Below are 14,631 nucleotides of genomic sequence, written 5' to 3'. Positions count from 1 at the left end.
TGTTTTCTCATTTTGACAAAGCATGGCTTTTGATCACACAACAGTTTTTCCTATACGTGCACTTAGAGTGCTTATCACCAGGAGAGATAGGTATAAAAAGAAGCTTTAAGCACATACACAAGTGGACGCACACATGTATGTGGAGAGACTCTAATCAGCTCAAAAAATGTTTTGCAACATAATGTTAGAGGAGAAAATCCCCAGAAGCCTCAAAACCGATTATTAGCAGGGTAGAGCTATTTGTATAGCTGTATCTGATCATAGAGGTTTCCTTTTAAACAAAGACAAAGTTAAAGCCAGAGTCAGGGCTGGTGGTGTGGCCTAAGGGGAAATGTGGCTGTAACTGATAGGACAGGAGTGGTGAGCACAGAGAGCTGGCTGTTCCCATGGCAACAGCATCAAGAGCCAAAAGATGGTAGGAACCAAATATATCCAAGAAAGGGCAGAGCGTTTGAGCGTACGGACTCAGAAGCCAGGCAGACCTGGTTTGAATCTCTTTTGGCTACTGGCCCAGGGCTCTTGAGGAAGCTAGTAAACCACGGTTTTTCATTTGCAAAATGGGGACAAAAATAGCTGCCTCACACAGTTGTGAGAATTGTGAGGAATTTGCACAGAACAGAGCAAAGTGCTGGCACTAATTAAACTCCTGCTCTTACTAGGAAGGAGAAGTGAAACGTGGGGCTTAAGAGCGTGAACTCTGGGGCCACTCAACTGGACTGGCCTGAATCTGACAATAATGAGCTGTGTGTCCTTGGATAAATCCCTTCACCTCTTCCATGGCACAATAAAATGGGAATCATATGGTACAAGTCTCTACAGTTCTTACGAATGTTATCTGAGTTTGTGTCTGCAAAGTACTCAGAGTGGTGATAGCAGACACCAAGTGTTCACTCTTGCAGCTGCAGTGGTCTCCCTAACTCAAGGCAGGGTGTGAAGAGCCTGCTTATTGTGATGAGCGATTATTTCATTCACATTATCAACCAACAGCCATTTCTAGAGCATCTACTATGTGCAAGCTCTAAACTGGGTGTTACGAGGCACTGAAAAAATTGTACAATCCTCTTCTGGCCCCAAAGAACAAAAAACCACAGAAAACCTAAAACAGGAAGAAACATGGTTGATAATGTCAGCCTACATGGTATATGGCTATTGCCAAATGCCTGGTGCAAATAAGTGGTAGAGAGATTCAGAGGCAGAGGGGTCTTACCATGGAAGTGGGGAGAACTACAAAGAGTGAGGGGAGAGTGGCGGCATTAAGCTGGACCTTGAAGGAGAAATAGGCAAGAGGAGATTGTAGAAGTGTAACAGTCCTCCCAGGGACCAGGGCAAGTGGCCAGGAGTCTGGAAAGGTCAGGGTGGAGGGGGCAGTAGTGAAGGGCCTTAGATGCTAGCTATCACTTCAATGTCTAGACTGAAGGGTGTGGGCATTCGAGTACTTTATTGGGTTTTTAAACCCTAATGTTGATACAAATTACCCCTCTACTAAAAAAAAAAAAATAGTAGAAGTGAGAATATATAGCTCTCACTGCATACTGGCGAAAGTAGAATCCCTCAGGTTGGGACTCAGGCATACGTTGAGTGAAGCAGCTGCCCAAGAGATTCTGACACAGACTAGGAGCAGAAGATCACTGAATTAGAGCCTTTCAAAATAAGATGGCTGTCAGTGACTTCCGTGGCAGAGAGCTCAGAAGAAAGGAAACTAGGATTTGCTGAGTGCCCACACATGCTAGGTGACTTACAGGTATTATTTCACTTAACCCTAACAACAGCCCTATGAGAGGGGCATCATTACTCTCATTTCGGAGATAAAAAGCTGATAGTCAGGAAGGTCACAAACGCAGTAAGTTGCAGACCTGGGGTTCAAACTCAGGTCCAGGAGCCAGGACCGCTGCGTTTCCCACAGAATCACTCAACCTCCCCATAAACACCCACGTGCATTTTACCCGTGAAACTTACTGCAGCTCTGATTAAGTAAAGTAACTAATATGGTATCATGACAACTATCTCCTTCCATCCTCTTTTCTCCCCTCCAGTGACTTCTAAATTTCACCTTCCCTTTGCCCTGAGACTTAGCCAAAACCACTTGAGGGCTTTAATTTTAAATTAAGTTTACTTCTTAAACAAGCTAGAGTACTTTGATCATAACCTTCTTTCTTTCCCATTGCCTCACCTGCTTCTCCTATTCCACTCTACAACTTTGAAATGCCTCATTCAGAGCAGAGGACAAAATGGAATCTGAAATAGTAAGTAACTACTTTCATGATTTTCGTTTTATCCTCAGACTGGTGTGGGGTGCAGGAGAGGGTTTGTCCATACCCCAGCCTTCATCCAAAGGAAATGATGTCATCCTCTGTTTAGCTTTCAGTCTACCAGAAAACTCCGCTGGGAAACAGTTTGTTATTTTGATCTACGGAAGTTCCTCATTCTGCTTTTGGAAGCCATGCTCTGTGTGTGTGTGTGCATGTGGGTCTACAGAAGAAACTTCTCTCTCCTTATCTAGGTGTAACATTCTTACTTCGAGTTTATGCATGCCTCCTTCCACTTTGTTTTTTTCAAAAATATGTCACAATTTTTTCGGATTGAATGCTTTGTTTTTCTGATTTACTTTATTAGTCACATTACACAAGAAGACATTTTCCTCCTTTGTAAATACATTCTTCATTCTTCTAAAATTGATACTTTTACGATCCTCTCCCTGCCCCCTCCCACTCCTACACTCTTTAAATTGGAATCCTGAGTTTTCTCTCCGCACTTTCTTTCCATCTTAGAACGCTCTTCCGATGGAACTGGCCGGTTGCTTATGCCTTTATCCACATCGTTAAGGGGAATATCTGTGTTCTGGGGCTCGAGCTAATATGGCTTTGCCTGTTACTATACCTGATAGGGACTGAACATGATTCCTAAGCCAAAGAGGTTCAGACTTAACTTCCATACCTATAGCCTAAATATCCACTTTAGCAAGTGACACCTTCGTCCCACCAGGAAGAATCCATTGCCCATGACAGGAAACCATAAAGACTCTCAGTTAGCTTCAGGCCACTGTGTACAAAGGGCAACAGTCACCTAGACTGTTGATGAGAATAGTGCCCCCTGGAGTTGAGCAGTGCCCTCTGCTTAGCCATACAGAGCAGCCCTTCAAGAGGATACCAACCCCAAGAGTGTTTTCAGGTTCCTTGATCATTAATGGCCAATTACAACTCTTTGAAAGAAGAGTCTCATCAATTTAAAAATCAGTGATGGGAAGTGGATGTGACTCAACTGATAGAGCGTCCGCCTACCATAGGGAGGATCCAGGGTTCGATACCTGGGGCCTCCTGACCTATGCGGTGAGCTGGCCCATGCGCAGTGCATCCGCACACAAGGAGTGCCGTGCCACACAAGGGCACCCCCACATAGGGGTACCCCATGCATAAAGAGTGTGCTCCATAAGGAGAACCGCCCCACGTGAAAAAAAGTACAGCCTGCCCAGGAGTGGCACCAAATGCACGGAGAGTTGACACAGCAAGATGACGCAACAAAAAGAGATGCAGTTTCCCAGTGCCACCTGACAATGCAAGCAGACGCAGAAGAACACACAGCAAATGGACACAGAGAGCAGACAACAAGGGAAGGTGAGAGAAATAAAGAAAAATAAATCTTAAAAAAAAAATTCAGTGACATAGGCTGTCCATATAGTTTCTTCTTCCCAAACCCTATTTTGATTTCCCCCATTCTTATTCATTCTTTAGAATAGAATCATTTTATTTTTTAAAAAAGCAATGTTTTTTTAAAAAACATTGACTTGAAAGTCAATGACTTGAAAGATGAGAGAGGGTGTTATCCTCAACAAGTGAAAGTGGGTTAGAGAAAAGCAGATCCACTAATGGAAAGAAAAACATCAGAGTCATCACACCAAAAAGGCACTAAAAACAGTCACATTTATTTCAAAACATAAGGTTGACTCCAAATTAATAAATATTTTTGACACTGAATGTATAAAAAGTACCATACATGTTCCAAGATAACAATTTACTAAAGAAAAAGAGGAAAAGAGAGGTCTTTCCCCTCTAAACCACTGACAAAACTATCGAGGAGTAGAAATAGCCTGGTGAATGTGGCATGGAATTAGGGGAGCAAAAGATAAGAGCTGATAAGATCAGGACAAATTTTCTATTCTCCTTTCCTTACTGGGGCCTTAAAATTTAAAACGTAGATTTGGAAAAATACTTCGTCACACACATACCAGGTTCTATGGGTGCCATCTTTCTCAATTTTCGAGTAGAATCACTTGTGAGGGGATAGGGTCAAAAACTGGAAACTAGTCCTCAGTTTGTACCTAGGTCAAATCACTCTGGTTGATAATGGGGCCCAAGAAGAAGCTGCTACTGCTACTGCTTAAAAGATGGGGCAGGCACCACACCATCCTCAACTGGAGAACTGAATGCACTCTTCATGTTGACGGCCACCGTCAGGGGCTCTGTCTACATTAGAGTCCATTAGGGCTGCCTTGTATAAACCCCGTCATCCAGTTAAGCCAGCTGCGGTCCTGCCCCTCCACCCTCTGGAGCGGGGTGGGTGATTGGACACGCTAGCCAGACAGCTGCCCAGGCTCCTCACCCACCGAGGGAACCCATCCTACTGTTTTTTTCTCTAAGCACTCAAATGAAACAGAATCTTGTAGATTTGAGGTTTCCCCTCCTACCCAGGTTTGATAATAAATGGTAAAGAAAGGCTCCTGAAAGGGACAGATCCGCCTCAATGGAATGAACACACCTGCTTCCAGCAATCTAAAGGCCCCTCATCTATTTCTGGTTTCCTCTGGTCTCTTTCTCAGAAGATGTGACTTCTCAGGCTGCAGTAAGCGATCGAAGGCCTAAACCTAAAAGCCATCACTTCAGCCCTGGTGCTCAGGAAGTTTCTGGGTAGGGTGAATAAGGAAGAACCCCCTTTTATTTTGTTCCTTGATCTCTTGGCCAAGAGCAAGCCAAAGGGGGCTAAATAGAGAACCGAAGAGGTTTCTGCTAAATGCTCTGAGTGCAGATTTGCAGCACTGTTTAAAGGGAAGAATTCTCTCAGGTTCTAGTCTACTTGGAGACAGCTGAAGGCCAAAACAGCCTAGGGAAGACACAAGAAGGACAATGGGAGGCACTTTCGTTTCCATGGATATTAAAATCGCAAGCAATTTTTTTTGAATTGAGGAAGAGCTCAGAGAGCTCTTACGCCTGAGTTTTTCAGAAGAGGAACCTGAGGCATGGAGAGATTAAGCAGCGTCCCCAGGTCAGGCAGCTGGTTACAACTGCTTGGGGTGCACGGAGAGCGGTAAAGAGGTTTCAGTGAGCAAGGCTGTGCTGGCAAACAACGTGCGGCACGTGGTAATTGCATTCAGAATTCCCCCAGACAAAAAACTTTCTACCCCTGCACCCTTTCTTGTTGATTCGTCCCCCAAGAAGACAAGTTCCGGAACGAGCTTTTCTGTGGGGTTTCCTCAGAAGGGTGATGAGAAGCTGCAGGCACGGCCTCACTTCCCACTCCGGGAAACCACCTGGATGGCTTTGATCCAGTCGGTGCGCTCCTTGGGGGTGGCCGCTTGCAAGAAATAGTGAACTTCATCGGCCGTGATGATCTCAAAAAGGTTCTCTTCGTCACTCTTCTTACCTGGTGAAAAAGAAAATGAATGCTAGTGCACACGGGCACCAGAAGGGCCACCGGGCCCACTTGCCCTCTGCAAGTAGTGAAATCCCTATTTCTTGAATGTTCTACAAAAATTAAACATGTGATTTACCAACATGTTTACTAGCCAGCATGCCAACATTGTATGATGATATATAGTTTTGGATAATTATATATATGTATAACATACATATATAGTGAATCATATATCTATGTATGTGTATTTACATACATATTTGTATTTTTAAGAAATAAAGTAAAACACTCGAGGAGGAACCTTTCTTTTCATAATTTATATACAAATAAAATTTCACATCTTTACACACCAGTAGTGTTTGACAAATAACCCCTTTCTTTATCTGCCAATTAAAGTAAACCAGGGGCTGACCCTATATTTTTAATACTTTTAAGAAATTTTTAAGCCCCAGACCCAGCAGTACAGCCTAAACTGGTTTTTATCAAGGGCTAAATTAGACCTGCTGCTGAGATATCAAAAGGTAATAAAGAGGCCAATACTGTGATAAGACAAAACATTTGTCTCAAATCAAAAAGCAACATGCTCTCTTTTCCAAAACGAGAGCCTCATTCTCTAGGGTAAGAGGTTTTGCCGAGGCAGGGTAGTAAAAATCTAGGCTTTTGTATAACTCAGGAGCTCTGTCCACTCACCACACTGCCTCGCTGTAAAAATATTTCACTTTTGGTGGGAGATTTCCTGGTCTGGGTATGTAAAAGACCCCCTTAGGAATCATCATGGCTCAGTTAGGGACGTCAGGAGGTAACAAGATCCCAATCTAAACCAGTTCTGAGATGGTAGGTTTTCCTCGGCATTGCTCATGGATTTACTCAAGGCATCTGCAATGCCGCTCCATCTCCCCAAAGGCTGGAGAACCAGGACAGAAGCCAGGAGAGACTTCTTGGTCTCTCCAAGGCAAATTCAGTCATGCTTATGCCCGACTGATTGATCCCTGTCAGGTCAGGGTTTGTGTGTGCGGGAAAGGAGTAGACACGCCTCGCTCATGCAGAAATTCATTCTTACCATCTGGGTTGCTCTCCACTGACGTCACCACACAGCCTCTTAAGTGAATCGCTCCCAGGGGATCTTCTCCCTAGAGGAGAGAGTGGTTCTTTATGTTTCCAGTGTAAAGTGTATGGCTATACCTCACCCTATTGGTGTGAACGTCTCACAGACCCCCTCTGGTATAAAGCAGGGCCCCAAATAAGAACAGAAGGAGATTAAAAGAAATCTGTTCCAGATCTATGGTCCTTCCACATCCTCAGGCCTCTGTGTCAGTAGGGCTGGAGAGGCTGGGTGAGAAGACACAAATCAATCTGGGCTTCAAGTTTATAGGAAAGTGGCAGGGGAGGTGCAGAGGCTGAAGTCACTACATCCCATGAAAGAAGAACTGCACGTTTCCAGAGCTTTTTCACCCCATGCAACTGATCTAGGGGCATAATCCTCATAAAAGTGCAACAAAGAACCCCGTGCTATAAGCAGTTAGCTGAGGACCCACCCCAGACAGAGTTGTCTTTATGCTGGTCATTTTATTGAGGAAAAGCACTCTCCTGGGAAATCAAAAGCTCAAACTGCTGGACTTAAGTAATGTATGCATCCAAGTTGGCCAGAAGAGGAATGATCACTTTTTTTCCATATCATTTTTTTTAATCAATAGGAAAATGTTGGACTGCTTGAGTGTCACTGAAAAATATGACATTGGGGCAAACAAAATAAAATGTGTGTTGAGTTGACCAAATCTTTATAATATCATGATGTTTTCTTCCACCCCTCAGTTTATGGGGGGGCTTCAAAAACCATAATAAGATCTTGGCTCCTTGAAATGATAGGGGATAGGAAAGAGTAGAGGGGAAAATTAAGAAGTGGGAGCATGAAGGGAGAGAGAGGATCTTAACCGAGCAGAAAGAGTAGCCCTGCTGATAAGTGCATGGCTTTATCCCACGGACTCTCACCCCAGCAGGGTCATAGTAGTGCAGGTAGGCAGGGTCTTCTCTCAGAATGAACTTCCTCACTTTCCAATTCTTCCTCCTATGCCCCTGCATCCAGGAGCAACATAAGAAAGACAATGATGAGTTCCTAGCATCATTCTGTGTGCATAATGATTAGCTAATAAATCTTTACTGAATTGACAAAAAAAAAAAAGTGAAATACTAACACCAGGAGAACCAAGCCCCAACCCAGGTCTTTGTCAGGGAAATAGCACTAAGGCCAATTAAAAAATTGTATGGTACAGCCTCTATTTAATATATTTTCATGTCTGAAAAAGTGAGAGGGTAGATTAAATTATCGCTAAGATTATCTTCCAGTTTTAGCATTATAAAAGATGGTACTATGGGGAAGCAGATGTGGCTCAACTGATAGAGCATCTGTCTACCATATGGAGGGTCCAGGGTTCTATCCCCAGGGCCTCCTGACCTGTGTGGTAAGCTGGCCCACATGCAGTGCTGCCATGCCCAAGGAATGCTGTGCCACACAGGGGCTGCCTCTGCATGAGGGTGCCCCACGTGCAAGGTGTGCGCCCTGCAAGGAGAGCTGCCCCACGTGAAAAAAGCACAGCCTGCTCAGGAGTGGTGCCGCACACACAGAGAGAGCTGACGCAGCAAGATGACACAACAACAACAACAACAAAAAGGGACGCAGTTTCCCAGTGCAGCCTGATAATGCAAGCAGACACAGAAGAAAACACAGTGAATGGACACAGAGAGAAGACAACAGGCGGGATGGGAAGAGGCATAAATAAAAATAAATAAATCTTAAAAAAAAAAAGATGGTACTATGTACAACATACTGTGTGTAGCAGTTTGATATTACTGATGAATTCCAAAAAGAAATATTGGATTATGTTTGTAAACTGGTCTTTTCCTGTGGGCATATTAGAGTGTATTGGATTCAGAGGTTTTACTTTTACTTGATAAAATAATGATTAAACTTTTGATTGGGCCGCATCAGTAGGACATCCAGTCCTCACTCCCTTGGGTGGGGACTCACAAAGAAACTGCACCACAGAGAAGGGAGGTTGGAGTTTTGAGTTGGAGCCCAGGAAGTGAACACACAGGAGAAGAACACAGAGGAATAGAGATAGCTCCTTAGGCACAGCAGAAGCTCCAGGGAGAGAGACAGGGCCGTTCACCTGATAGACTACAGCTGGCCTTATGGACAGAGCACAGCAGCTGAGCCCGGAGAGAAACGTAGCCCCAGGAAGAGAGGAACCCAAGAAGCTGAACTCTTGGCAGATGTTGGCAGCCATCTTGCTCCAACACGGAGCGATAGACTTTGGTGAGGGAAGTAATTTATGCTTTATGGCCTGGTAAAGTAAGCTTCTACCCAAAATAAATACCCTTTATAAAAGCCAACAGATTTCTTGTATTTTGCATCAGTACTCTTTTGGCTGACTAATATACCAGATTAGGCAATGTGAGAGTTACAAAGAAGTTTAAGACGTGGCCCTGCTCTTCAAAGAGTCTACAAACTATGTGGAAATAGGAAGTAGGACATTCTCAAATCACGTACGTGGTATAGATGATGGGTTTCAAAGGAATAAAATGAGGGCCATGTAACTGTGGGCTGTGGTTGTCAAGGAAAGCTTCATAAAGACCTCCACCAATCCCTGTGGGACACGTAGGATATAAATGAGCGAGGAAGGTGGGAAGAGCATTGGTAGAAAAAGGCGGAAGAGGGAACGCAAGAGGCATGTTCAGGTGTGGATGAATGAGACGGGTCTGGCTGGAGTGCAGGGCTCCTGAAAAGCAGCAGAGACAACGTTGCAAAAGTGGACAGGAAAAACAGAGTGCGGAGTGAAAAGATTACAATCACATTTTAGGAAGATTAACATGGTGACAACAAACAGGACTGACCAGCTGCCCAGATGAAAGGAAAGCCAGGGGAAGGATAATAATATAAGGAGGAGGCCATTAGGGAATGATTGCAACAATCCAGGCATAAGAGCATTAAGAACTAACCTCAGCAGCGGAAATGGAAACGGAAAGGAATAGTAGCTGTGACAGATACGATGAAAGAGGAGGATCGGCCTTTCCCAATAGAATTAAACACTGACGTCACCCAGAACGTGAGTTTTGAGGGCAGACATGAAAAGCTGCTTAATATCTATTTGTAATTTCCTCAAATTACCCAGTTATTTCAATTAAATGTAGCAGTTTTTTTAAAATGCCATGGTAAGCTTGATTCTATGATTTCCCACAGGAATTTCAAATAACTTAAATCCAGAAGCCAAAACCAAATTATCAGACTAGAAGACATATAGTTTCTGCCTTGGCAATATGAAGAATATTATTTATACTTTCTGAGGCATCATGCACTCCCAGGCACATATACAAAGTTTCCAAAAATTTTCATTGCGCTTGAACCAACTGTGATTTTCGCAAACAGTGCCTCCTACATAATGTCAGGTGAGAGAGTTTAAAAGAGCTGTAAGATCCACAGAGAAAATGTGGCATTGGTGTGGGAAGGGTGGCCATGGCGGCTGCTGGGTGCGGGGAATGGGAGGAAGAGATGAGATGGGGAGGCGTTTTCGGGACTTGGAGTTGTCCTGGGTGGTGCTTCACGGACAACTACGGGACATTGTTGATCCCCCCAGGGCCCACTGGATGGAACCTGGGAGAGTGTGGGCTATGATGTGGACCATTGACCATGAGGTGCAGCGATGCCCAGAGATGTACTTACCAGGTGCAATGGATGTGTCATGATGATGAGAGAGAGTGTTGCTGTGGGGGGAGTGGGGGGTGGGGGCGGTGGGGTTGAATGGGACCTCATATTTTTTGAATGTAATAATTTTTTAAAAAATGAATTAAAAAAAAAACTTAAAAAAATAAAAAATAAATAAATAAATAAAAGAGCTGTAAGAATGAGTCTAAGTTATTCGGTCAAGCATCTAGCCAAGCAGCACACTTCCAAGGAGCCTTTTACTTGCCTCGAGGATGGGACCAGTATGCTGCCCTGTATCTCAGATGGAAGAACAGAAAATGTTTCTACATGCTTTACCATGTCCAGAACGGCTTTGCAAAGCAACAGCTTATAACAGAGTGACCTCCTGCTCTTTGCCTCAAGCTAATGTAGTCTGTAAAATGAGGACTCCATAAGAGGAAGACGATGGAAATTCCCATCCCACATCATTTCCTCTTGACCTGCAGACACACCTTTCACACTTCCTTTCGCAATTACTGGGTAATCAGCAAGTTGTCCTGAGTCAACTGAAGAGGATGGTAACTGGAGGAAATTGAATCAGCAGACCTTAACCAACTACCGCATTCCCTTTAAGTCCTCACTGGCATGACGATGTTGTTGAGAAATAAAAGCATAACCTTGCCAAAATATCTAACGAGTCACTCCTGCCCCTGCTTCTGTGGATCGGCCTGTGAGGGCGTGGCCTTGCAGGAGAATATCAAAAATATAACTTCTGCCTGTGAAATCAGCCTGTGAAAACACGGCCTAGTAGGAAGCTATCAAAGGAGTGACTCCCTGCCACTCCACTTCTTTAATCAGCCCAAAATCTTGCAGCTGCATTCTGCTTCTGTAACCCCGCTTGCAAATTTTCTCCTAGCAACTACATTAACCAATGAGCAAAAGCTATGCTGATCCTACCTGAAATCCTATATAAACCTATGAAAACTGAAAAATGGGGCTCAGAATTTGGAGATTGTCTCTCCCCTGGGCCTGCACGTAATAAAACTGTTCATCCATCTCTCTGGAGTGCTGGTTTTGGGTCTTTCTGCGTTTCAGAACCCCTGGCTATGCTGCAACAATGTAACATGCTGAAGAGTTTGATAATAATAAGTGGGATTTTAGCCAGTTTACATTTAATGAGCATTTCTGAAGCATTTCAAAGGATGGTTGCTGAATTGTGAGTCATTTACACATTCTATTTAATTCACTCTACAGGTGTAGAGTACCTACCCTAGACCAAGAAAGAGGCTGAACTCTGCAGCAGATACAAGAAAAGCACATAAACCTTCTGTTCCTCTCCCTCGAAGAATCTACAATGTGGTTGAGAATTAAACAACTAGATATTTTATTCATGGTCATAAAGGAACAAATTATATGAAAAATGAACGTATTGAAAATAATGCAAGACAGCATTCACCCTTGAACTTGCTTCTTTCCCCAGGTAGGATTATTTCCCTGGGATGAGACTAGCTTCCAGTTGGACAGAGCTGCTTCCCACTTGTGAGGTGTGGAACACAGGTGTCCTTTCCACGATGAGCCTTCTGGGCAGGTTAACCCTTGCTGACCCCCAGCAGTGGACACTGTAGCAGTTTATTTTGGTAGAAGATGAAGAGGGAAGGTTTTTTTAAATTCCCTCAGATGATTCTGCTGTGAACCAGGGCTATAAACCACTAAGCTAAAAGATTGGGAACATTAAAAGGGAACATCAATTCAAACAGAAAAAATTTTGTTCCCTCCCCTAAAAAAGATCAGAGGAAAGAATATCATGTAAAAAGGAGGTTTATAATTATGACAATGTAAATGGTTGTATTTTGATAAGACAAATTAGCCTTTAAGAAAAAGGTTAGCTCAGTGGTTCTCAGTCTTGGTTGTACATCAGAATCACTTGGAGAGGTGAAAAAAACAGATGCCTGGGTCCCACCCCTGAGATTCTAATTGGCCTGAAATGCAGTTTTAACAAATGTGAGCCAACTGGGTTCACTAAGGCTAAATTGTACTTCTCAAAGGCCAAGTAAGGGAAGGCAAAGGAAGACATTTAAGTTTACTTCTAGTCCCATTATCTTCTATACACAAACAGGTACCCACTACCCTCAGCCAATTTTTGACCATCCAAGGTCTCCTACTGGGGTGCTTTACCCAGACAAGGCTCCAGTCCAGCCCAGATTGTTGTTTACACCTTTCCAACCTCCATATTTTGTTTTCACAGGGCCACACTCTAGACTAGACTTGTGCAATCAACTAACTCAAGGAAAGACACTTGCGGCTGATAACAATAAAGAGCTATAAGGAAATTCCTCCAAACTTACACATCTTAACAACCACCTTCTAGCACCTCTAACTCAAACTACCGGGAGTGTAGGAATGTTTGGCAGAGCCAATGAGGAAGCCAGGGATGAGCAAATCCTCTGTGCTCCTGCCATGAGCACCAGCTGGAGCTTTCCCTACATAAGGCCGGCCCTTCCCCTATGACTCCTTCAATCTAGTCAGCTGGTCACCCTGCCATAGAATATATCAAGAATCATACATGAATTCTCTCTAAATACTTGTTATATATTTCTTAGGACCTTGTTCTCTTAAAATCTGCCACTAAAGTAAATTTGTCCATATAGACATCTACCCTCTCCCCAGTGAAACTCAAAGTCCATACCTGTACCTAATCTTAACTAGACCAAAGCCCCTCTTTTTAAATGTGAATATATGTCTTCTTTGGTTATTCCCTCCTCACCCATCTCATCAGTCACTAAGATGGAAGTTCAAGGCCTATTATGAAGTCAGTCAAATCTCTCAGTCCCATGAAGCCTTGAGACAGTCCATGCACATGTTACACCAACCAGGTCCTGTCTGTTACTTAATGAGCATGGCTTTAGGACAGTTTATAGCACAGCCAGGAGGGCAGGACCTTGATCCTATCTACGAAGCTGTCCTGACCCCTCTGACACCATATGCTAGTATCAACTTGTTACACCCTGAATATTCCCATGTCTTCCTGCTGCTTCTTCCTCTACCAGGTGCTGGCCCTGGTTTCCTCTCTCATCTCCAGTCCTTGCGTTCCCTTACCTCTAGCATCCTGTGACACCTGTTTTGCTGAGGAGTTTATATAAGATATGCTTGGCATAATTTCTTTCACTGGGTTTGTAATATTTTATGGCTTTAGCCGATTGTAACTTCAGCCAGTGCTTTTGATCAGGAAAAAAAATTGTAAATATAAAATGATGCTCATACAACATAAACATAGAATATAGCTCCCTCTTGGTGGATTTCTTTTCCAGTATATTCAAAATAAACAACTGCAGAAACCATCAAAACAAAACAAAACAAAAAAACTAGGGCTCTTCAGCTCACCCCAGCCCTTGCCACCCAGACTGACAGAGGCATGTAGCTGTGGCCACGTAGTAATTGCACAAGGCTTCCTCACAGGATTCAGCCCATGCTCTCCAAGTGGATTTGACCTTTTCCTGCAGTTCTTGTGGAGGTAGCCTTAAGCGAGCCCTGTGTTTGGTCTGCCATGCCTTACCCCTCCCCACCAGCCCCAACCCCAGAGTCTGCACTGACACTTCCTTGCTCTCAGCGCTATATGAAGTTCCCCTTCTAGGTGTACAGCCTCCTTCTGTTTCCTGATTATCTGACTGGGAGGAGGGGAGGGGATGGGCAAAACTGAACTGCTTTTACCATTAAACATCTGTCTTTTCTATGACATCTCTCAGCCAGTTTATTTCTTCCAGCTAATGAAAAGAGCAGTATTTTTCTTGAAACATCTTTTTCCTATGATCTTGACAAAAAAAAGTGTTTTGCTATTTCAAGATGCATCCCTCTGCCTTGGCATCTTCAGTCCTCCTGATCAAATAACATGATCTGTCTGCTTAGCTATCTACCCATCTTTCACTCTGTGCTGCATTTCTGGTTGTCCATTGGTTAGACAAACAGCCCATTGTTTGGTAATTGTCTTAGGGGAGAAGGCTGGAAGGGAATAGTTGTGGCCACTCACCTGCTTCAGTAAACATCCCTGCTTGATAATGACCCCTCTGAATTCTTCTTTCAGAATCACATCATCATCACTGGAATTTTCTTCACAGAAGAACCCACTGTCTGGCTATTGAGGAAACAAACAGCAAGTTTACTTCACCCATCTTCATGTACCATCTCCATCTCCAGCCACCACATCAGGCACCTCTTTCTCTTCTCCCTGTTGTGTGTATCCAGTCTGAACTTTAAAGGTTATCCTTGCTTAGCTAGTTTCCCCTCCTCCTTCTTGTTTCTAGAGGCTGTCCCCCTCCTCTTCCCACTCCTTT

At 43.7% G+C, this 14,631-nt stretch overlaps 1 protein-coding gene across 1 annotated transcript in view; it reads right to left on the bottom strand.

The window, feature by feature from the left end:
* Nucleotides 1–3,898: 3,898 nt before the first annotated feature.
* The window catches only part of PLEK (pleckstrin), a 34,366-nt gene continuing 23,633 nt past the window's right edge, over nt 3,899–14,631 (bottom strand). The window contains exons 6-9 of the mRNA XM_004449190.5: nt 14,328–14,432; nt 7,615–7,698; nt 6,686–6,755; nt 3,899–5,634 (exon numbers count right to left, since the gene is read on the bottom strand). Of these exons, the coding sequence (XP_004449247.1) occupies nt 5,498–5,634; nt 6,686–6,755; nt 7,615–7,698; nt 14,328–14,432 (396 nt within the window). The 3' untranslated portion in view covers nt 3,899–5,497. The remainder of the gene's footprint in view (nt 5,635–6,685; nt 6,756–7,614; nt 7,699–14,327; nt 14,433–14,631) is intronic.

The sequence above is a fragment of the Dasypus novemcinctus genome, chromosome 17, assembly GCF_030445035.2.
Source record: "Dasypus novemcinctus isolate mDasNov1 chromosome 17, mDasNov1.1.hap2, whole genome shotgun sequence".
Classification (NCBI taxonomy): domain Eukaryota; kingdom Metazoa; phylum Chordata; class Mammalia; order Cingulata; family Dasypodidae; genus Dasypus; species Dasypus novemcinctus.
Note: the sequence above shows the minus strand (reverse complement) of the source record. Positions and strands in the feature narration are given on the sequence as shown.